The sequence below is a fragment of the Antedon bifida genome, chromosome 4 (genome assembly GCF_963402885.1).
Source record: "Antedon bifida chromosome 4, ecAntBifi1.1, whole genome shotgun sequence".
Classification (NCBI taxonomy): domain Eukaryota; kingdom Metazoa; phylum Echinodermata; class Crinoidea; order Comatulida; family Antedonidae; genus Antedon; species Antedon bifida.
The window spans coordinates 4,629,686-4,653,780 of NC_136229.1; the positions used below are offsets into that span (position 1 = coordinate 4,629,686).

General features: G+C 34.0%; 4 protein-coding genes across 8 annotated transcripts; 1 reads left to right on the forward strand and 3 right to left on the reverse strand.

The window, feature by feature from the left end:
- The first annotated feature begins 1,031 nt into the window (after positions 1-1,031).
- LOC144839971 (pyridoxal phosphate phosphatase PHOSPHO2-like) lies at positions 1,032-2,651 on the forward strand. The gene is made up of 3 exons (XM_078695573.1): positions 1,032-1,172; positions 1,550-1,648; positions 1,757-2,651. The coding sequence occupies exon 3, from the start codon at positions 1,786-1,788 to the stop codon at positions 2,509-2,511; it is 726 nt and encodes a 241-aa protein (XP_078551699.1). The 5' UTR covers positions 1,032-1,172; positions 1,550-1,648; positions 1,757-1,785; the 3' UTR covers positions 2,512-2,651.
- An 860-nt stretch (positions 2,652-3,511) lies between these two features.
- Positions 3,512-7,756, reverse strand: LOC144839982 (ORM1-like protein 1). Of its 3 annotated transcripts, XR_013611819.1 has the most exons (5): positions 7,721-7,756; positions 6,957-7,172; positions 6,681-6,829; positions 4,944-5,972; positions 3,512-4,735 (listed from the first exon to the last, which is right to left on the reverse strand). XR_013611819.1 is itself a non-coding variant. In XM_078695590.1 (4 exons), exons 2-4 carry the CDS (start codon positions 7,122-7,124, stop codon positions 5,837-5,839), a joined length of 453 nt encoding a protein of 150 aa, XP_078551716.1. In that variant the 5' UTR covers positions 7,125-7,172; positions 7,721-7,756; the 3' UTR covers positions 3,512-5,836. The 3 variants fall into 3 exon arrangements, 2 of the variants coding, with proteins under 2 accessions (XP_078551716.1, XP_078551717.1); XM_078695590.1 differs by having other exon boundaries at positions 3,512-5,972; XM_078695591.1 differs by having other exon boundaries at positions 3,512-5,972; positions 6,957-7,178.
- Positions 7,757-10,293: 2,537 nt separating this feature from the next.
- LOC144839967 (uncharacterized) lies at positions 10,294-23,266 on the reverse strand. 2 transcript variants are annotated; one of them, XM_078695569.1, is made up of 4 exons: positions 23,144-23,266; positions 12,859-13,187; positions 12,093-12,465; positions 10,294-11,878 (listed from the first exon to the last, which is right to left on the reverse strand). In XM_078695569.1, exons 2-4 carry the CDS (start codon positions 13,179-13,181, stop codon positions 11,675-11,677), a joined length of 900 nt encoding a protein of 299 aa, XP_078551695.1. In that variant the 5' UTR covers positions 13,182-13,187; positions 23,144-23,266; the 3' UTR covers positions 10,294-11,674. The 2 variants fall into 2 exon arrangements, with proteins under 2 accessions (XP_078551695.1, XP_078551694.1); XM_078695568.1 differs by lacking the exon at positions 23,144-23,266 and adding an exon at positions 15,874-16,137.
- On the reverse strand, positions 20,426-22,898 carry LOC144839972 (uncharacterized). Of its 2 annotated transcripts, none has more exons than XM_078695574.1 (5): positions 22,211-22,898; positions 21,742-21,785; positions 21,338-21,568; positions 20,943-21,118; positions 20,426-20,637 (listed from the first exon to the last, which is right to left on the reverse strand). In XM_078695574.1, the coding sequence occupies exons 1-5, from the start codon at positions 22,211-22,213 to the stop codon at positions 20,426-20,428; spliced, it is 666 nt and encodes a 221-aa protein (XP_078551700.1). In that variant the 5' UTR covers positions 22,214-22,898. The 2 variants fall into 2 exon arrangements, with proteins under 2 accessions (XP_078551700.1, XP_078551701.1); XM_078695575.1 differs by having other exon boundaries at positions 21,742-21,782; positions 22,207-22,898.
- Positions 23,267-24,095: the final 829 nt, after the last annotated feature.

A 24,095-nucleotide genomic window follows, 5' to 3' on the forward strand; every position in this document is an offset into this window, starting at 1 on the left:
TTAGTTGAAGGTTAGTAATGTACAGAAAAAGACAAATATTTGAAAATTACAACAGGGCTACAATATTACTCTGATAAACAATGAATTAATTAACTTAGTTGATTAAAAAGCCTGATTGAATGTGGAAACAAAAGATAAGGAAGCGTTTTGTTCTACTCGAGCAGTCCTCAATCGCCTCCAGATCTAACCCTTCTATGGAATGGATGGGCTTGTCTCAGTTATTATGCTGCTAACTAACTATCATAAACTTCAACATAACAAACATTATCGATTGAAATTGTCTGATTTTAATAATTTTACACGCCTTATTTCATTTTTTAAGGTCTGATTTCCTTAAGCTACTCTGAACCACACCCGAAACAGCAATATCAAAACACTTCCATATTAAAGTTTATGATAAATTTAGTATGATAATGGAAGAGAAGGCCCATCCACTCCATTATATTGTAATTGTGACCTTAAATTATCGAAACATGCAAGGATAGTGTTTGATCTTTAATGTATTGTTTGTTGGTGGACTCATGACCTAAAGTTCTCTTCCGGTATTGTAATTAATTTTTCCGATATTGTAATTAATTTTAAGTTTTATATGTCATTCTATTTTCTTTCTTAGCAATGAGGATAGTTTATTATTATTTTAATAATATCATTCATCATTCATTTTTCCCTCTTAGGATTCCTATCGATTTTTTTTTCTAAGAATATCAATGTTGCTATTTCCTGCTCTCACAAGTTTTTTCGCTCAGATTTCGCCCCTCTAATTCTTTGTATACACTTCGTGTTAATTATTGGTTATCATATAAGATAAAAGGAAACGTAAATTGATTAGTGATTATATCTTCATCCTGTAATTATAAGAGACTAAACAATAATTGCAAAACTGTTGTAGGCCTACTTAAAATGGCCGTTTTCGCGTTCCACAGTTAGTAAAACGGGAACATTCACAAGTTCCAAAACGGATACCTGAACTTACCTGGAGACCATGTGGTTCGCAATCGCAAGCCTTTTTTAAAGTCGAGTGGTCTCGAGTCGTAGTTTGGAGATTCCGGTGGTATTGTAATCGTTTAAAATGCCAAAATTAACCCCTGGGGCCAAAAATAGATTATTAAGTGTAATGAGAGCAGCTAAATTAACCTTTCATTTTGGTTTTATTCCATTTATTTTGTATCTTGGTAAGTTAATAATGTCACAAATGATCACCAATCTTTCTACCTACGTAAACAGCACACAGGCCTAGCTAGTTAGGCTATCTAGGCATAAACCGCTAGCCTAGATAAGCGGCATACACACCACGAGCACCGTGCTAATATTGAAATTGTATGTAAAATAGTATACAATAATAATTAATGGAATTTGCTCATAAAGAGTAATAATATAAAAAGGCCAATAGCCTAGCAGATTTATTTTGTATCTTTTATTCTTAAAAATGTGTTTACTGTAAATCATAATTTTAAAGTTAACATTTGAATCTATTTATATTGAATTGAGTGAATCATGCTTGACATTTTTGTTAAAATTATTTATAATTTTGTTTAATATTTAAACCTAGGATTCAAGAAAGGTGGTGAACCTGGGATGCCAGAGCCAACTCTAGCCAGCCTACTGTGGGCTTAACTTATATAGATATTTTGAGTATACAATTAATAAGGTACAGAAGTTATTTTGTGTTAATTAAATAATTTGTTAATAATTATATGTACGAGAAGTATAAAAGCACATCTACTGTATACAATAACAAGCCATCTCCTTTTTCTAGGTTGTTGAATCTGTATCAAGCTACCAGCCATGAAGATTTTACTAGCATGTGATTTTGACCACACGGTTATAGATGATAATTCAGACACATGGATTGTGCAGTTGTGTCCAGACAAAACAGTTCCCAGTGATATCAAATCACGATATCAACTTCATCAAAGCTGGACAGACTACATGGATGAAATCTTCAAGTTTATGCACTCCAGGGATGTGAAACCAGAAAAGATCCTGAGCCACATGAAAAAGATTCCGTATGTTGGAGGAATGAAGGAGCTCCTGCAGTTTCAAGCAAAGACATCATCAATAGATTGTATTATAGTTTCAGATTCTAATAAAATATTTATAGATTGTATCCTAAAAGATGCAGGTTTATTGGATTCCATCGATGCTGTGTACACCAATCCTGCCGAATTCCACAAAGGACGTCTCTCCGTCAAGCACTACCACAAGCATAAGTGTCAGAGATGCCCTGCCAACCTCTGCAAGAACCAAGTTCTGAAAGATCATCTGGAGCGATGTAAAGAAGTCGGCAAGACGTATGATGTCGTGGTTGTTGTTGGTGACGGGGGGAACGATTTCTGTCCATGTACTGGTTTAAGAGAAGAGGACATGGTGTTTGCGAGGAAGGGGTATAGGCTGGAGAAGACGATTAACAAGTATGTTGCAGATAAACAGGGCACATTAAAACCTGCCATGAAAATATGGAAACATGGTCAAGAAATACAAACTTCCCTAGAAACATTACTATCAAAATAATCATACAGAAATGTAGATGCAGCATGTGCAAGTAAAATAATAGTACTAAAATTTAGCGTGGAAACAACTTAATATTTTTAACGGTTTATTCAGTTTCAAATACTACAGTAGTAATATTAATAAAGAAATTAATGGAGAAAGTTGTTGTTTGATATCTTTCTGTTGTACATATCATCTTAATACCTGGGTCATCCATCCATTTCTTGTATATCTAATGCTTAGAAATAACATTTTTTCAGCAATAAACTATAGTACACAGTAATAGAGATTGAATACACAGATTACAAAGAAAATTGGTGGCACAAGATAAATGAGGAAAACTATCAAACTTTATGTGACAAAAAAAATGTGCTGTGCCAATATATCGGCATGATGATGTCATATCACTACCATATTTGGGCACCTTTTTTGTCGAACTAGTTTAATAGTGTAGACAGAGCTTAACACACATTGAATTGGTGCCATTTGATTGGTTGATTTGGTATCACCTGACAAGCATTTATTTTTTCATATTTCAACAATTGAAGCCACTACTTTTACATGGTCAGCCTCTAGTAAAGAAATATTGTGATGATACAGGGAAAGAAGAACCCACCCTGCAACGCTGATTAAATGCTTTGAAAATCTGCCTTTATTCTATGGCCTAGCATTCAACATTTGATCGATTTGAATAAATGTTTACTCAAAAATAGTATAAAGCTCTGTCTACACAATAAAATGTGATGTGCCCATATATGGACATGATGATGTCATATTACTAACATATTTGGGCATATCACTACCATATTTAGGCACATCACACTTTTTTTGTCAAACTAGTTTGATAGTGTAGACAGAGCTTAAAGATGAATAAATAATGTTTTTATTTGTTGAAATCATAGCCTTGGTTGAATGGAGAGAATTCATTAAGATAGAATAGAACAGTCAATACTTTCACAAAAATATTCATTCATTCAACCCCTAAAAACATTCTTATTTGTAAACTAAATTGACTCGACGATTTGTCACTCTTAATTTTATTTTACTTTCAGTCACATTTCTACTTTTCCACTATCCCGACAGAATATCTTGATATAATGATTACTTAATAAAAGACTATGAAAAAGCAATATTTGTTGGTGCATAATGAACAAAAGTGTGCAATTTAATAACTAAAAAATTGATATAAAATTATCCAATCACTAGTAGGCCACCGACCTACTTTTAACAGTCTCTCCGAGCTTAAGTCCCACAAAGAAGCAATGCAACACAACTTACACTAAACTAATTTTCACAAGTGACAGATTGGTTGATGCATCTTGTATCATATAATTGTAACACTGTGTACATCCTTATGTAGACTTGCCCCAAGTCTGTATTTATTGTCTTTTTTATGTTAGTCAACCAGTCTGAAAATACAGTTTACAAGCTCAAGTAGTATACATATGAAACGCCATATGTGCTAAACTATTTTATCTTTTTACCAGACTAATCCTTGTGTTGCGTCCTAGTAGAAAACCAACCTAAACACCTCACTACTATATATACTACTATACTGTCTATTATTAAAAATGTATTTTCCCCCAAAACATGAAAAATGAAGATTATTAACCAGAGTTTGAATAGGTAATTTTGTATATTCAATAAAGTTAATCACTTCCACAGAAAAAAATATGAAAAAAAATATTTTTTTTTAACTTATAAAAAGACAAAACAAACTGATAATTCAACCAAAAACCCATTGACTGGCAGCCAATTTATGTTTGGCTTTAAATTACAGTTTTTTCATCAGGTAAATAAATGTTGTTTTTTTTTTCGATCCAATTTTTGGTCAAAGTGAATAACTATCATGGAACATCAAAATGGCATATTCAACAAAAATTATTTTTTCAGGAGGCAATACATCTTTATTAATACTTGTGAAGACAAAATAATTATTAAAAAGATTCAAACCATGAACGTCAAAGTTTTGTGATAACCATTTTACCAACAATATAATTTTTTTTCTGGCACAAAATGGCAATCAAATTCCTCTAACACTACAGCATACTCCACCAGGGAGTTAAATAACCCAACAGTGCAAGTTCTAGATATGTGTATGTGTGCTTACTACAATGTTAACATGGACTACTATGGTTTTATATATATATGTGCAGTAGCGTAACGGCTATGAGCACTCACTAGCTAAACACAGAGGCTCTAGAGTTTAAGGGGCTACAGAGCTCAAGGGGCTCCAGAGCCAGGCCTTGTCTTTTAAGGTGAGTGAGTGCGATCACTCACCTAACACGCTCCTAAACTGCCCTTGAGGAGTGCGATTTACAACACGCCTTAATTTGGTAAACTTTTACACACCAAAATACAAACAGCACACCTACAGCACCCCTGAATGTATTGAGGAGTGCTATTTGTAGCACACCTATGATTTTCAAAAGACAAGGCCTGCAGAGCAGTACAAACTACCCAGTGTTGGAGGGTCCCTTAGGAGTGCTAAACCAGGGGCCTTTTCTCACTGCGTTACGCCACTGTGGTATTATTCTAATATTCTACACTAACTTGATAAAATTATTTTAGGAAACATTTAAACAATGTTCTACTTCAGTAATGTTGCATCAATTTCTAAATTCTTAGTTTAGTATTTAAAGATTGCAGTTAAACTATGGTCGGTAGTACTGGTTACTGCAGTACTATAAACCCTGCAAAAATGAATACTGTCTGATACCGAAATTAAACAAAAAATTACTGCATTACCTATACAGTAAAGCTCTGTCTACACATGGAGTAATAATTCTACACTATCAAACTTTATGTGAAAAAAAATGATGAAAAGTGATGTGCCCATATATGGACATGATGATGACATATCACTACCATATTTGGGCACATCACACTTGTCAAACTAGTATGATTAGTGTAGACAGAGCTTAAAAGGTTTGAAATACGTTTCCATAAATAATATACTTTTTAACTTAACTACGATTTACTTAATAACACTGAGCATATTTACAAGTTTGTGACCTCTGACCTGTCAGTTGTGCACAATAGTCTTTGTACAACCCCTTATCTACACACTTTCAACCGCTCTATGTTCTCACAATCCATACGATACCAATTTCCATATTGCAAGAGGCACATTAATGTTGTATTGTGGCTGTTTGCATACGGTACGCTCCATGGACGCTTTTTTGAAGAATTTAAAGATTCAGTCCATCAAAAAACCTTACAGAATTAACATTCAGGACATCATTCTAACAATGCTGAAAGCGGCAAACAGGCGCCCTCTTAAGCATTGATTATTGCATTAGTCTTCATTCAGCAGTTTTTTATTTATGCATTTTGATCTTGTTGCTTAATACTTGTTGATGCCAAATATTCTAACACGATGGAAAACTGGAAACTTGGGTAAAACTGACATAGTTGTGAACACACTGTTGTACATGAAATGTGTCGGATCACATTTTGTGTAGAAACTGGCAGCAAAAAATCTATAATAAATGCAAGATATGAAAACGATTTATTATTATCAACATGAGAATTTACCAAGGAAAAGTCCACTTTACATTGAGGTTAGTTTATTTTGAAAAACTTATCACTATAAAATTATATTTATACAGATACTCAATGTTATTTTATCATAAAACCGTGCATACAGTAAAAAGAAAGTCAAGCGTTTTACCCACAAAGAGGTAGAGGAAGGGAAAGAGGGAGAGGAGGGGAATGAAGGGAGAGGAGGGGAATGAAGGGAGAGGAGGGGAATGAAGGGAGAGGAGGGGAAGGAAGGAAAAGGAGGGGAAAGAGGAAGAAGGGAGGGAAGGGAAAAGGAATTGAGAAGGAGAGAATATGGAGAGAACAGGGAAGAGGGAAAAAGAATGGAAAGGAAAAGAGGAATAGGAGGAGAAGGAAGGAATAGGAGAAAACGGAAAAAAGTGAGGGATGGAAAAAGGAATGGGGAAAGAGAGAATATGGAGAGAACAGGGAAGTGGGAAAGAGTAAGGGAAAGAGGAATACGAGCAGGAAGAGGAGAAGGAAAGAAGGGAGTGGATTGAAAAAGAGAAGAGGGAGAGGAGGGGAAAGAGGAATAGGAGGGAAAAGAGGAAGATGAGGGAAAGGAAATAAGTGAGGGATGGGAAAAATAAGAGCCTAATCCCAATTTTTAGTTTCTACGAGGACTTCTAAATTTTCCATCTACTTACAAAACAATTGGTACAATAGTGAAAAACTTTCTTGTAGCAGTGAACTGCTCCTCCCCGTCTATCTGTTCCCACATGGTCAGGTATCGTGACTTGCCTTGATCTTCAAATAAGATTGAGCCTTTGAAATAGTGCATAAAGATATAGTTGAGCTGCAAAAACAATCATTTATAAGTGAAACTTAGCTGCTTTTTAAAGGATGTAATATTTCATAAATAAAGACGCCCACCACATACAACCTCTTAAGTGTCAAATCCATAACAGTCTATTTATACTTACCACCGCATGGACAGCAACTGTCAGTGTCCACGCTGTCCCCGAACTAAGAAACGGCATAATGAGAAACACTAGGTGCAAGACATACACTGCAACAGCGTACGAAAACCACAGTCCACGATTGTTTAGCCAATCCATACTAGGCTTCTGTGTTATATCCTGGCCTGCCATATAAAATGATTCTGCTTTTTTTGGAGACAATAATTGATACTACGTTGTCTGCACCTTTTAGAAAAGAAAATTATTATTATATTAATATTATTACAGATATAAATTCATTTAAATTCAGAAATATTATGCCTAGGCCTACATTTTCAGGACAGTAGACAGAACACAACAACAGTCTATTCTAAAATATATAGGCCTACTACTGTAGCTGTGTGTGTGTGATGAGAGGATTACAATTTTCTTTTTACAAATCTAGGCTAGAGCCTCCATTATTATGCTATTTAAATTGTGTCTTATCTATAAACATATCATATTGATTGAGGTGTGCATTAATCTTGAACCGGATTGTCATATAGCTAGGCCCTACAATACAGTACTCTTGATCTAGGCCTAGCTCTCTACTAGATAGCCTTACCATACCTCCCACGCAGGTGGTTAGTCAGGCACTTCCGCAAGTCTTCGCACTTTTAGTTAGGCCTACAAATAATAGGCTTATACTAGATGTAAAACAAATCAGCAATAGTACTCGATAACTAATACTTTAACATAAAAATTAATCGGTATTTACATAAAGAAGTAGCCAACGTGTACGCACTTACCTGGGAAACGTTATCTTGGACTTATTTACATCCCATGTATTGATGTTTTTTTATCATATTATGATAAAAAAACATCAATCAATAATAGGACCTCACCACACATCCAGAACTGAGAATGTCGTGCTTGTTGTTTCGATAACGTTGGTGTCGCTATTTCGTTTCATAATAATTTTACATCTCCCTGGTTTCATCAATAATCAAACATACAGTAGGCCTATCATATATTTTTGTTAATCCATCTGCAGTGTATTTTTTATAAAGTAGGTCTATAACTGTAGTACATGTATAAATTACAATGCATAAATGTTATTATCATAATTTAAAAACACAAATAAAATGAAAACCTATACCACCATTATTTGAAATTCTTTTTTTCAAACCAACAATAGTAAACTAACATTTCAAATAGCTTATTACTACAAACCAGATGAATATTTTCAATCACTATACCACCATTGTTTATATTCAACAGAAGGCATATCATGACAGTCGACATACAATATTACAGTAGTTTCGTTTTCATAATTATCCGGGCGGTAGCTGATTTTGCTTTGCAGGGCCTCTAAACCTTCCCTTTAAACGTACATTATACCTAATTAATAACCTTTAAACTCATTTATTCGATGAAATAAATAAAATATGAAGTTAGTTTATTAAACGTAATTGTTCGATAGACAAAGTCGTGACTTCGAGTGTAATCTTGATTTCGAAAGGTTAAAAGTAATGAGATTTAGACACTTCCTTTTCAAACATCAACATTATGACACTCATTTACTTCATAATTAGGCCTATCGCCGACGACAGAACGCTAAAATTTCAGTTATACATATATATCATAATTATTTTCACAATACTTTGGCAGTGTGGCGCGCTTAATCCTTTTGGGTTCGATCCTTTTTAAAAAATCAAGATTAAGGCTCTATGCCTCGTTTCAATCACCTCAGTTTAATTACAATTAATTAAGCCTACTGTAATAAATTAATTTGGCAATAAAGTTTACGATGCATACTTTTTTTTTATCGTAGATCAACTGGTACGTAGACCATGGAGTTATTATAACTCCATGCGTAGACGCTGGACTTTTAAATAATAATAGTAGGCTCCCTACTTGTAGCGACCCTATTGGCGTAATGGTCGCGGTTCCTTGATTGTGGCAGACACTTTTTTGTTGTTGAATAATCACTGGAGCTTTAGTTTTTAATGTCTCAATTTGCCAGAATGACTCGTCATTTGTTAGATAAGGCATAATAGCAGTATTTCATTCAATCCCCCTTTTCCTTTGTATTCCCCAGTGCCTTATATAATACTTAATATCGGTGTTTTTCCGATTGTGTGACCAGACGTCGTTCAGATTATATTAATGATTAGTTCGTGTCAAATTGGATATCAACATTTTTTGCAGAGCACAAATTGATATTCTGAATATTAACAAGGCTTTAGGGTAATCTTTTGACTTAGTGTGGAAAACAATTATACGATATCTCATCATTGGCGCATGCGTCAGTCCAAGACAGTTTATGAGAGCACTGAGATACTGACACCATAAGCACAGAAGTCACCATTACATGCCTATATATAAAGCTCTGTCTATACACTATTAAACTTGATGTGAAAACTACCACACTACCATATTTGGCACATCACACTTCTTTTTTGTCAAACCAGTTTGATATTGTAAACAAGGCTTTAGACTTTATCTAAAAAGAGCTCACAACTCTGACAGTGCATCATCTAAGTTTGATACCACTTAAAACCACGAAAACAAGTCAATTGGTCTTCTCTTATGGAATCTTGAGAGGGCTTCGGCTTCTTTTTTTAGATTACTTTTTACAAAATTTAAACAAATATGTTACACCTATTACCCATCCATATCAAACCAGACAGAAGTTAGGGAAATCTATACCAGCCTAAGGCAGATACTACATCTGGTCAATTTTGCATTACCTTTATAGGCACAAAAATATGGAACGTAATTCCAATAAATGTTCGATAAATTGATTGTGGGAAACCTTTTAAAACTAAAGTCAAAACAATTTTGCTGTGACGGTAATTCTCATCAAATTTTAAATGTTACCTGAACTTTTACTTTGTATTATATAAATTATACTTGTACTGTACTTTGATATTAATTAATTTTTACATGATTTGCTTGATATCTTCTAAAAAGAATTGGAAGTTGAGTTCGATAGGCATGTAGTTGCCTTTTTTCTCTCCTTCCTTTTCGTCCATATTTCACTGCGTTATATTGATGTTTTTATGCTTTTTTACTAAATTGTCTTATGGATGAATAAAAGAAACTCATATCATGACATATTAAAGAGGCTTCTTTTCGAAATGAATGCTGTACATTGTGATACGTAGTTTTTGAAGCTTTCATTTCGCGCGCGAGGGTTAATTTCCCAACCCCACCGTTTCCGAGCTTGCCGTTATTGCGATTGTTCTAACTATTCAAAAAGTGTACAAAGACTTTTTTTCAAAACATTTATTTTTTACTAAACTTTCTGTCTGCTGCGCTGAATTAACTAAATCTGTACATTCAACTGCTTAACGCAGTATTATTCTATATCAAATTACTGATACTAATTAAATTAAGTATAGCCTTTTACAGACGCAGGATAATATTAGTAATAATTTATTCTAATAACAATTTTTATACATCTTATAAAATAATTATTTTTGTTCAATTGTTGTTATCATACCGTGGTTTACAAAATATTACTGTGAAAATAGTTTCAAAACTATCAACTCGATCGCTACAATTCATTCCAAATTAGATGCCAAACAGTATATATATAATATTTATCTTTTTATAAATTTATTTTCAAGAATAATTCAATTCTATTAAACAATTAATAATTAATTTAGTACGATAGGTCTACAATAGGTATTATGTTGGGTTTTTTTTGCATACCAAAAAAAGACGTGCGACAAATGGTAGTAATATGCCCAAATATGGTAGTGATATGACAGCATTATGTCCATATATGGGCACATCACATTTTTTGTCACATCAAGTTTAATAGTGTAGAAATAGCTTAAAGTTCAAAGAGAGAAAATGGTGAGCAATAAATTATAATACTGTATAACTTTCAAAGAATTCGTCAAAACGAACAAACTTGTGTAAACAATCTAAATTAATCAATTATATTTTTATGACAAACTTGAACTTAGCGCAGACATCTGTTTCCTTGTGTTATTATTATAATTATGCCTATTGGGAATACGAATGTTGTCATGATGATTGTTCAAGCTTGAAATAATACGAGTAAGAGAGTTTAAATGACTGAAAAATGTCAGAGGCCTTCCATCCCACTTTCAAGATATATCCATATACCTCCCAGCATGTGGCCATTCTTAAAATAATTTTAGACCATTCAATATACGACCTATTTTTTTTAGTTTCGAAGCTCAGAATGGTCAACTGCCATAATATCTAAGCGAATGTCTTATAGTCTACACTCTAGAAAACTTACAGTTTACAAAGTTTGATAACGTTTTCTAAGTGTAGACAGAGTTTACTAGGAAACTTTGTCAAACTTGTTTGCAAACTGCGAGTTTGCTCGTGTTAGAACTTCTTCGAGACCTTTGCTGTTTAATAAACATGAAGAAGAGTACCGTATTCAGCAAGTGCCAAACATTGTCTATGTCTGTGTTTATTAAGCTCTGTCTACACTATCAAACTATTTTGACAAAAAAAGTGTGTGATGCGCCCAAATATGGTAGTGATATATGACATCATCGTGTCCATATATGGGCACATCACATTTTGTTGTCACATAAAGTTTGATAGTGTAGACAGAGCTTAATCAACATTGTTTCTGCCATGTGTAACATTTGAAATCTATAGTTTCGTCATAGTCAATGCTACTTAAATGTAGGAAATACAAACGACCTAATATATACCTAATACCTATATTTGTTCAATGTTCAGAAATTGCGATTCAGATGGAGTGATCAAGGAATTGTATAGTACGCTGTGCAGCAATGGACTTGAATTTCCTGCACTTGTATTTCAGTGGATCCTTTTGAACCACTTAAAGGAACAACAACAGCAGTAATAGTTCGAGCTCGATTTTGACAGGAGACGTTTGGTAGTATTGGTGACGTCTTCTTGGAACAAACGTCCTCTAATACCCATTGTTTCTGATTGTTTGGCAGCTGAAAGAGATAAAAACACGTAGTATTATAAACAAACAATGTGTTTTTATTCTGAATCTTTCTAAATCTAAATCATCTTTTAATTTTAACGTTTTTTTCAGTATTACCTCGTTAGCTTGTAAATTAAAGAAGAGCAAAAAAAAATGAACTGCTATCTACAGTTACGTTGCGCCACAAGTGGGAACCACGATTAACAACCATAGTTTTTAATTACCTGAACGATCTGAACTAATTTCCCCTTTGCATTAAGAGCCAAGTTCAAATCTTGCCACGATTCTCTCCTCGGACACACTTCAATTTGTTTCGTGCTTGTGGTGTCACGTCTTTTCCTCTTTCCAACGACGGTTTGAGTACGGTACTTCGAATTAGACGTTCCTGTGTAAGTGATAGGATGTGTCCTGGAAGAGTACGTGTAAGTCCAGCTGCGGTAGCTGCCCGGCTTCGGGGTTGGAATAGGGTTCCATAGCGGCGCACGGTAACCGTCTTCTCCTTCGTCGTTCTGTATTGGTTCTGTTTTTATATATGGCTGGTCACTTGAAGGCTTCGGTAATTTACGTGGCCTCTTATCTTTAAACAAATCTCCAAATCTGCAGAAAAATTATTTCAAATTTTGTAAAAATCTGAAAATATGTTATCACGTTTTAAGTATACCGTACACTTAGTTAAAGAAAAAGATTGTAAACAACATCAATCACTTTTGTAGAAAAAAATAGAGATTTTTTAAATATACAAATTCAAGAATTATTATCAAGCATTTATGTTTTGTTTTGCGAAGGAATCGGAGCTCTGTTTACACTATCAAACTTCATGTGACAACAAAATGTAATGTGCCCATATGGACATGGTGATGTCATATCACTACCATATTTGAGCACAACTACCATAATATGTAGGTACATCACACCTTTTTTTTGTCAAACTAGTTTCATAAGTGTAGACAGAGGTTTACCGGCGTACATAATCCAAAGAGAACATATTACCTTTCTAGAATGCTATTAATTTGGTCACTGTCATCAAACGTAACGACAGTGACATTTGGACGTTTTCCATTTAATAACTTCTTTCTGTACTGCTTATATTTAGGCTTAGCCAGTCGAACTTGGGCATTTTGTTTCTTGGTGAGTCCCACATTGACGCTAGAACATGGCGGCGGTGTGTCATCTTCCATTTCAAGATGTTCAACCGGCAGACAGCAGGAGTTGCAGGAGGCTTGACCATGTACAGAATACCAACTCTTCGATGATACTATATCGACGGCTGTACTGTGCAAAGTCACAATAAATATAATCGTATTTAACAGCATTTCTGTCTGAAACGAAGAAGAACGATCTGCTACGTTAAAGAAAAAACAATGTCAGTGACGTATTACACTGTTTCACTTTTTAAGAGTGTGGTTTACAAAGTGCATAACAATTATATCAAGTATTTAACTTTGTATTGAGTGAAAATCGTTAACTAGTGTGGCTTTCTTTTAAGACTTCCTAAAAAAAGTGACCACTCTTTTTACAGTAAAACAGTATTATAGAATTACTTCATGACTTTAGTGTAGGCCTAATTATTCAAGCTCAATCAAACATATACCGGTATATTATAAAATCAAAAAGTTTTTTTTTTCCGATTTTTTGTTGTTGTTTGTTGTCGACCATTCCACCTATTATTTATACCACCTTAATATGATTGATTAATTATTGATTATTATATTAATAAATCAATAACTAACTTAGGTAAACTTTGTGTAACTAAATGATATTTAGTCAGCTTTAGTACACTTACGATCGGGTTATGGAGTTACAATTATTGTGGCATGTTGTCGTAGTGAGATCACGAAGAGACAGCGTCGCGTCGTGTCAAATGGTGTCTCTATGTGTGGTATCAATACAGTGTGGGTGTTGGTCGCTTTTTTACGTATGGTTGGAGTACTGGTATAAGGATGGGTTAGTCATAATACAGTGATTGATATATTAGTGGTTGCTGCATACGTCATCCTATCCCATTAACCAGGATACGTCTGTGTTCTATATGCCTACTACGCATGCGCAACAGTTTAAATAGTCGAATACAGGTCATGCCTCGGGTACCGGTAATATTAAAAGTTCATCGGAAGGCTTTACCAAGATTAATAAGTTCGGCACACCTTACTGAATAATAATACAAACAAAATATGGTAATTGACGATGTAGAATAAACCCTATATTAAGCTCTGTTAATACTATCAAACTAGTTTGACAAAAAAAAACCGTGATGTGCCCAAATATGGTATAGTGATATGGCCAAATATGGTAGTGATATGACGTCATCGTGTCCATATATGGTCACATCACATTTGCTTGTCACATACAGTTTGATAGTGTAGACAGAGCTTTAGATGCTCCATAAGTGTCCTATAGTTTCTAACTCTTTCAGGTCAAGGGTATAGAGTTAGGCCAATGTTATTCCTGTAATAAGACTGCTCAGTAAAGACATAGGTCTTATATATTTGTCGAACAAATATTTACGTCTATGTATTCAAGAATTGGATCTCTTCCAAACTATTTGTCACATGGAAACATGGATTTGTATAGTTAGGCAATTAATAATAGTAGTATCTGTTTATGTTATGTTATTATAGTTATATTATAATACATATTATATTTGCATTGGCTTTTTTGTCTTCTTCTTTTCAACAAAATACATTATTTGTTTATATATTGTTAGATGAAGTCGTTAATTTTTTAGTTAATCTTATGTTAGAGTATTCTTTCCTTTTTACTTGCCATTAAATTGTAATGTTATAGGGCATATACTTTCAGGCCTACTTGTAAAGTTCTGTCTACACTATCAAACTAGTTTGACAAATAAAATGTGTGGCCAAATATGGTAGTGATATGACATCATCATGTCCATATATGGGCACATCACATTTTTTTGTCACATAAAGTTTTATAGTGTAGACAGAGCTTTATTAACTTATGTTGACCTAAAATCTGTAGTTGCGGAAATCATAATTTCTTTGATTTGAGCAGATAATCATGTATAAATTATGAAAATATTTTATTTACATTTTCTAAAAAATCAACAACTTGTACATATTTTATTATTATTTTTATTTCATATTTTGCTTGTCATTATGAATAAAATGACCTAATTATATAAATGAGATCGTTCTTGGCCTTAGGTCAATATATGTTTGTCTTGCAAGCTTAAGCCTATTGCTTGTTCTACATCGTAACACGCTCTTTTTCCTGTCAAAACAATGTCTACAAAATAGACAGATTGGATATAACACAGATATAGTTACTCTATGTGTTAAAAAACATGTTTTTCTTGCTGATGACAAGTTAATATAGGATGCGCTAGTAAATTATCTTTTAAATTATCTATTTAAATAAATTTCCTATAATTTTGAAACTATCTGTTTAGAAGAAATCTATTCCTGGCTGTGAATTAAAAACCTAGTTTGTCTGGCGAATTTTTTTTCAATTTGTCAAAATGTGTCACTCTTTAAATTAGATTAAAAGAAAGAACGCTATACGACTCTATTATGTCGATAATGTTAAGTAATATTAATTGTTTGAGATTCAATGAGAGCCGAAATAGTATTAATACAAGTTTATAACGCTTTGATGAAGCTATATATGATTTGAAAATGTAAGAAATTCTGGAAAATAAAGAGCTTCTTGTGATTTGAGAGTTGGTTAAATATTCCATGGCAAATAAACAAACCTTTACTTTACGTTCAACAAGATATATGAACAATTGTTTTAATAAGGAATAATCACATTATCCACACGTATCATTTTGTTGAAAATTATTGTATATATACACGTCACCGCAGACAACATACTGCATTGTTATTCGTTATGAAGAATGACATTGGCTCTAAACTAGCTTGACAAAAAACTTACACATTATACACTTCTGAATAGCAACGTAAGCATCAACCTTTTGACAAGTTTCAATGTGGTACGTATTACAAACGTCAATCAATGGTACCAAAGATATATTCACTCTCTTACCTTAGTTGTGGTATAGTTCCTTTAAATAGTTATTTCTATAATTTGAACACGTCGCGCTGAGCATACAAGCCCGCAAACAACCATCTACTCAACAACTGCGGACAGAAGTTAAGTTTAGAAAAAAACCTGTTCCAATGTGATTAATCCCCCACTCAACAAATCCTCGTGTCAAATAGTATATGTTTTAAACGTGACTTGTCAGCGCTACGAGTTATAATTTAACACTTTCATCAGCCAATATACCGCCGGGACGATTAAAATAAACGCTTGTTCGCAAAGTACTTGGATTTAAAAATGGGAGCCTTCCAAACATCTATGAATGAGTGAGTGTGTAAATGTTAAAAATAACGAGCAATAGTAATCATCCTGTATGGCCTGCCCACTAACCACAACTCGAATATGGCATTATGTGCTAGACCGATTAAACTTGTGTAAAGCCCCATCGGGTAGTAAATCTATTTTTGATAAAAATATGAAGCGTCGGTTTTACATAATAGCTGATGATTGCTTTCTATTATTTATCCTTTATTATTTGAGAATAAAAATAACCTAAACATGATATTGTTGTGTGTAAATCATAATGCCATTATCTAACGTAATGGAAGTAGTGTAACTATATCCCACAAATCGAATGACACTTATATAAGATAGGATAGATAATAATAGGCATATCATGAAAATGGCAGAGAAAAGTTTTTTTTAAATGGCACCAGCCCTTGTACCCCTTCATTCATTCCAAATTTTCAATTTATGTGCGATTTTAGTACAAAATGTCCTCGCATCAGATTCTTCACCTCCATACTTGCAAACTGGTACAATGTAGTACGGAAGCTTAAAAATATATTGTCCCCCAAAAACATGGAAAATGAAGATTGATAATACTTCGAATAGGACATTTCGCAGTTTTAATAAAGTTAATCACTTCCGTAGATAAAAAACTAAAAAAAAATGTTTTCACATATAAAAAGAAAAAATTCACGGTTAAATTCAACCAAAAACCCATTGACTTCCAGTAAATTTGAGTATTGCGTTAAATTACAGTATATTTCAGGTAAATATATATTTTTTTTGATCCAATTTTTGGTCAAATTGAAAAAACAATTAAGTGACATTAATATGGTATATTCAACAAAAATGTTTAAAAAAACATTTTAAATGGGTAAAATACATCTTTAAATTATGTTTTTCGAAGTAAATACTTTTTTTTCGATCCAATTCAGGCTAAAGTTTAAATGTACATGGTATATTCAGAAAAAACATTATTATTTTTAATGACCATTAATTATCTTGGAAAGAATAACTCGGAAAGACACTTTAAGCTTAGGTTTTGTTAACACCAGTATCAATTTACCTAATACGAATCAATAATGTATGGATTATATACAAAATAAAAACAATTAGTTTAAATATATTAATTTCGTATAATATTCTAGAATTATAATAACACTATCTTCCTTAAAGTTGCTTAATGTGCATGGTCATATGTTAAATTACTTATTGTCTATAGTATTACTTTAGTAATTGCACGGAGAGTGATGTACGTGAAGTTAATGGATGATGTTAGGCTTACAGTATTCCCAAGTTGAAGTGTATATTTGCCATATTACTCGGTTTGACAGAGAGCAGTTTAGGCCTAGATGAATGACTATTTATTATGTCATTGTCCCCTATCCCATATCTCTGTAAAGCTCTCTCTACACTATCAAACATTATGTGACAAAAAATGTGATGTGCCCATAATGGACATGATGATGTCATAGTACTACCATATTTAAGCATATCACTACCATATTTGGGTACATCACACTTTTTTTTGTCAAGTAGTTTGACAGTGTAGATAGAGCTTTAGGCCTAGTAAAGTTAAATTCATGCTGTTTTAGACTTGCATGATGCCTCTTCCCCAGTGGCGTAACGACTCAGATATGACCGCTCACTGGCTAAACCAAGGGGCCCCGTTCTTATGGGGGCCATGAGCAGTGCCCATAGCAAAAACAGGCATTAAAATATGTCGAAAAAGGTTAAAAACTCCAGCGTTGGAGGGTCACTTAGGGTTCCTAAACCGGGGGCCTCATGCCTCTGTGTTATGCCACTGAATTCAGGTTGTTTTAGAACTTGCATGACGCATCTCCCCAATATTAAAAAAGGAGGACAATTCCCCATGTTGGCAACACGGAGGCATATTATCTCCTGAAGTCATGATTCAACGTGACCTAAATAAATATACACATTTTAACTTAATAATTAGAATAATTAGGTCAGGAGATATCATTGATTTATTTCATTCATTGCTAAAATTGCGATACACTTTCAATAAATCCATCCGGATGTCTACTCTACAACAGTTATAAATACCTTTCCTCCAATTAATTATCCTATTTATTTATTATTTTTATTATGCTTTCCATCATAACTTAAACGAAATAAAAACTCATATATACCCCTTTCACACCAAAACTCCGGAGAGTCTCCGGAGACACCCCGGGGTTTATAGAGAGCTTTCGCTATCTCGGATCGGGAACGAGAACCAGCATTAATTACCGGTTCTCGATCTCGTACTTGTTTTAAGAACAATGTAGTTTCGTATCCTCGATCACCGATAATATGAAAACTATAGGTGGCAGCAGAGTTCTGATACGCTTCAAAGCAGACGATATAAACAAAAACAAACTACTGTAGTAGTAGTAGTACTGTGTACACTCGATCGTAACTAATCTAGGCCCAGGTCCTAGAGTACTATTAAAGTAACGTGAAAATGGCCGAAAATTTGGTAGATTTTGCAATTGATAATCATGATGAGGATCTATTACAGTACGCTTTAGATAGACAGGTATTTGAAAGAAGAAATTCATCAACTTTTGATGTCAATTACGAACGTTTCAATCTTGACAATTTATCTAATGCCCAGTGCGTTGATAAATTTCGGTTTTCAAAGGAAAACATCCGGAGGTTGATAAGAGTTCTGCGTCTGCCAGTAAACATTGTATGCAGAAACAATTGCATTGTTGCTGCAGAAGATGCTCTCTGCATGACATTAAGACGCCTTGCGTTTCCTAATAGACTCACTGATCTTGAACAATTATTTGGAAGGCCTTCATCCACTCTATCCTTAGCCATCAATGAAACCATTGATTTAATTTACACTGAACACAATCACTTACTTACTCAATTAGACCAACCATGGCTCGATGAAGATCATCTATCATTCTACTCTGAGGTGATTCATGCAAAGGGTGCACCACTGAATAACTGTTTTGGATTTATAGATGGGACTGTACGTGCCATATGCCGTCCTACACGTTTTCAACGTGCTGTCTTCAATGGACACAAAAGAGTTCATGCTTTGAAGTTTCAGTCAATTGTTCTTCCAAACGGGCTAATTGGAAATCTATATGGTCCAGTTGAAGGACGTCGGCATGATGCAGGGATTTTAAGAGAAAGTGGCATTCAAGACCAACTTAGTGCCTTGCCACAAACTCAAGAGGGAGGTCATTACTGCTTGTATGGAGATCCAGCGTATCCTATACGCCCATGGCTGATTTCACCATTCAGACAAGGAGCTGCAAACTTAGATCAGCGTCAGCAGGAGTTCAATGCTGCCATGTCTTCTGTACGTGTTTGTGTGGAGTGGGTATTTGGAAAGATACTACAGAACTGGGCTTTTGTGGACTTCAAGAAAGACCTTAAGGTGTTTTTACAACCAGTGGCAAAATACTATATTGTGGCTGGTTTGCTAACCAATTGTCATACTTGTTTGTATGGGTCAGTAACTGGATCATTTTTTGAAGTTGAACCCCCAACACTCGAGGAGTATTTGGGCAACGCTTAATTGAAAACTATAATAGATCCTCAACATAATTATCAATTGCAAAATGTATTTATTGCACTACTACTACCATAGGTCAAAATTACTTTTCAATTACTATATTTATAAACAGTCTACTATGCTAAATTTCATATTTATGTATTGTCCCTTGAAACACAAAAAAATAAAGGTAAAAATATTCTAAATTTAAAGTGGCCATATCAAAGTAATATTAAAGTTATTCACTTTAAGTTGAAAATTCGAGCGAAAAACAACAAGTTTACGTAATTAACAGGTAAATTAGTTTGATTACATTTCATCTGGAAAATCGTCGCGAGCGAAAGTAAACAAAGATTTCAAACCATGGGTACGCATTATGCATATGCTAATTAGGATTGTTTACAACTCGACATGGTTGAGAAGGTATTTTCACACAGATCATAAGGAAGTTTTATGATTATGCATACAGAGTAGCCAAACAAGCGCGTTTCATTATGGGATATGTTTTGAGCGAAAACTTTGACTGGAAGTCAGAGTTATTTTCTTAACAAAAAACGTCTGTATTTCAGTTTAATGATTTTTTTTAAAAACATTTTTGGTGTTAGTTAATAATTATTATGATACTTCAAAATGAGCCACCTTTTTTCGAAATTTTTTATTTTTAATTTTTTTGGAATTAGTCAAAGGGACAATACATCTTTAATATATAAATAATTAATGTTTATTAGTTGAATAGTGAGAATAAATAAATTATTTATTGGCAAATGCCTTCAAACACTCTATTAGTGCGTCCCTCTCTTCTTTTTCTCTCTCTCTTCTAAAAACGGCCTCCTCCCTCTGCAACTGCAGCTCTTGCCTTCTAACCTCCAACTCCCTTTCCTTAAGATCCAGTTCTCTATTCTTCATAGTTGTATAATTATGAAGTGAATTTGTCTTCAGCTTTTTTTTTTCACTGGTTTTATCTGCCATAAAATATAAAAACAAAGTACAGTATAACACCATTATAAATTTTGCAAGTATTGACCCTTTCTGAAGATGTTTTGGAAAAAAGTCTGGGTTTTCAGTTTTATGACATAATTTGTAATGATATATTTTAGAATATAAAATATGGGACCAATCAAATAGATTTTTTTTTTTCACTGAATGAGGTTTTACATATGATTTTGCTAATCATTGCTGGTCACCACCCAGGGTAAAATGTTCATGCTTGTTTTCAAAGAGTTAAAGTTTATAATTACTTTAACTTTATATATATAGAGTAACTAACCTCTATTTACTGGACCCAATGTTTCCAATGCTCTTTTTCTAATTTCTAAACCTGATTCAAACAACACCTCTGATTTAGTATTTTGCTTGATTTGTGGCTTCTGGCTCTCATCCTTCAGGGTAGTTAGTTCTGTTAACAGCTGTTCTCTCTCTGAATATTCTTCAGCACATCCCGATCTGCAAAATTACATTGAATTTCTGGTAATTTAAAAGCAGGTTAATGAAAACTTTATACATACATTTATTTATTTAGCACAGTGGGTGAAAAGTATTATTACCTTTTTTTATGCAGATGTCTTTATTTTGTAGAGACATTAGAAAAGCTTACATACCTCATTTTTACTTTATGTTTCCAAATAGTTATGTTAACTATGAAGAATTCATAAATACACTTACTTTCTTAGTGATTCTAACTGCTGCGACTTAAATATCCTCAAGAGCTTTTCAACCCTCTCTTTAACTGATCTCGTGTTTACCTGCAAGGTGGATGGACGAAACACCTTGAGGGCAACATTGAAATTTGAAGCCACATCGTTCCATTTTTCTCCATTTTCATAAGGGTTTAGTGACAGGACCTCCTTCAGCAGCATTATGTCCGTTGCTGCGCAATACCTTATGGTTTTTTTGCTATAAAGAAATAAAAGTTATGATATGATTTCAACTATTTTCATAATACTATTAAAATAGACCATTCAGTGTTTTTAACACTCATTATTAATATTAGGCCTATACAGAAAAGTTCCATAACGAAAATAATCAATAATCGATCGAATAATTGATCATTTTAAATGACGACTTACCTATTTTCTTTCTGACCCAGTCCAAGCTCTTTATTTAACAGCTCCTGTTAAATAAAATTGTAAATATTTTGGTGGAGAATATAATATTTTTACAGCTAATTAGGCCTAGCCTAGTTATAAGTTAGGCCCTAGCTGTTTAATAAATTATACAAGCCATTAGTGGCTAGCCTAGGCCTAGTAGTATTAGTAAGTAGGATCGGAGGCCCTGGCACCTACACCGCCTAAACTAGCCTAGGCCTATGCTAGTTTAGGCCGCCTCCTCCTCTAGGCGTAGGCTAGCCTAGGCCTAAACTAAATGTTTTCTGACTAGGCCTACCTAGGCCTAGGCCTACCTAGGCCTAGGCCTACAGAAAGTTCACAAATATATAATTTAGATTAGTGTTGAGATGAGTATAATTCTTATTTTAATAACTTATATCAGGAAAAGTACATGAAACGTTTTTTGCTATTGGTCAAAAGTTTAACTCACCATGTCGCGACGTCGTGTATTTCTCGATTTTGCAGACGAGAACCAGCTCCTGTATCTCGGGCTACGAGCATTAGTTAATTAAAATTTCACATAAACTAATGACGTCATACACAAAAAACCCTTACTTTCTCGGCGGCTCGTTCCCGATCGAGATAGCGAAAGCTCTCTTATGACCATTCAAAACGTCGAGAAACTCCGGAGATACCCCTTTCACACCAACCTAGCGCCACCGGGGTTAATAAAATAAAATTGTAAATGTCGCCCTCTATTTTTTTTGTTTACATAGCGACGATCATTAGAATAATTTTAATTAACAATATTTTTAATTTAATAATTACTTTCAAAAGTCTCAGAAGTAATATAATGTTTTATTGATACTACTTATTATTTTTTAAACCCGCTATATATTTTGTACAAATATTTAAAGTATTTTGAAATAAAACTAAAGCAATGAGTGATCGTGTGAGGATGACCTTTTGACCCGAAACACTCCGGAGTTTGATGTTGGTACCTTTCACACCAAAACACCGGGGTGTCCCCGCAGTTCGCTCTCCGGAGAATGTTCAGCTGTTCAACCCCGCAGTTTTAAACTCCGGAGTTGCTTGATTTTACCTTTCACACCAAACAGCGGGGCGTCAACTCCGGGGTGTCTCCGGAGTGTCTCCGGAGTTTTGCTTTTGGTGTGAAAGGGGTAATAACTTGCATCGGAATCGGAATATTGCACATCAGTGAGAGAATAAAATTTAACAGATTAATGATAATAATAGATTTAAAGGAACATTACACAGATTTTCGTCTTTTTTATATTGTCCTATGATGGTAGTTCATTAATTTTTTTTCAATTAAAAAATGATACACAGTTTAATATTACGCATCATGTATTGTTGGTGCAGACATATTTATAGCGCATAAAAGTATGCTAAATAAACTTACCTATCTATCTGCTTAAGCACAGGTGAAAAAGTTCAAGTTTGCAGTTGTTTCTTCAATGCGACAGTCACCTTTTGTTGTACCGCGTCTCAGGTAGATATCGGCGAAAATACTAATAAAGCTGAAATCAAATCCAATGTCTTTAATAGTAAAGCGAAGTGTCAGGCTGCGGAAATGCGGTATAATTGTTGTGGAAGACAAAACGTACCATCGCACCGCGTCGGTCATCAAAATGTCAATTCGCGGTAACTCGTTACGTCACGAGCAGACGTCCCTCCGTAAAACGTGAAAATAACAATCGGATGTCGGTAACAGATATTGTAATGTATTGTATTTTAGATTACAAAACAATTTATTGTCTAAAACTTACAGTTTCTTTGTGGTTTTTAAAACGAAACTTGTCTGGAATGAAGACCCACCATTCCGTTGAAACCTTGAGGTCTGCTGCCATCCTGACGAAGTATTGTGACGATGATGAAAAGTACCCCGAAAATGACCAGGTCACTGTCAGAATATTACGATTGGCACAGTTAAAATAGATGAAGTATTCCACCAAAATGAAAGAAAATATATTTAATCTCCGCCCACATTTTTAAAGCATTATTATGCATTATATATCTATTTTAATCATAATCCCTTTATTCCCTTCAAAATCCCATAGGATCTACTTTTTCTCACACATAAATGAATTGATTTGGATTATAACACATGGGAATTTCCTATGTGGGCAATACAGACATATTATGGTTTCGTCTTTAATGTTATACACTTAACAGCAGAAATTATAGACGTATTGTACGCGAATATAAAGGGAACACTGATAATTAACGTTCAATTAATGTTGTCCACGGCGCCATTTGATAACAATAAAGTTTAAATGTAGACTATGTTATTAATTGCGGATTACTGAGGATTAATTATGACGATGGCAATGTTCGAAATGAAAGTGGAAACT

Bases quoted from the DNA above. Each gene is read 5' to 3' on its own strand.
- LOC144839971 (XM_078695573.1), top strand. From the start codon at position 1,786: ATGAAGATTTTACTAGCATGTGATTTTGACCACACGGTTATAGATGAT.
- LOC144839982 (XM_078695590.1), bottom strand. From the start codon at position 7,124: ATGGCAGGCCAGGATATAACACAGAAGCCTAGTATGGATTGGCTAAAC. The intron at 6,830-6,956 runs GTAAGTATAAAT...TTGTTTTTGCAG, and splicing joins CAGTTGCTGTCCATGCGGTG to CTCAACTATATCTTTATGCA. The intron at 5,973-6,680 runs GTAAGTAGATGG...CATTTATTATAG, and splicing joins ACTATTGTACCAATTGTTTT to ATTTTTTGCTGCCAGTTTCT.
- LOC144839967 (XM_078695569.1), bottom strand. From the start codon at position 13,181: ATGCTGTTAAATACGATTATATTTATTGTGACTTTGCACAGTACAGCC. The intron at 12,466-12,858 runs GTAATATGTTCT...ATTTTTCTGCAG, and splicing joins ATTAATAGCATTCTAGAAAG to ATTTGGAGATTTGTTTAAAG. The intron at 11,879-12,092 runs GTAATTAAAAAC...TATCTCTTTCAG, and splicing joins AATTAGTTCAGATCGTTCAG to CTGCCAAACAATCAGAAACA.
- LOC144839972 (XM_078695574.1), bottom strand. The intron at 21,119-21,337 runs GTAAGTGTATTT...GTAATTTTGCAG, and splicing joins CAGTTAGAATCACTAAGAAA to ATCGGGATGTGCTGAAGAAT. The intron at 20,638-20,942 runs GTTAGTTACTCT...ATTTTATGGCAG, and splicing joins ATTGGGTCCAGTAAATAGAG to ATAAAACCAGTGAAAAAAAA.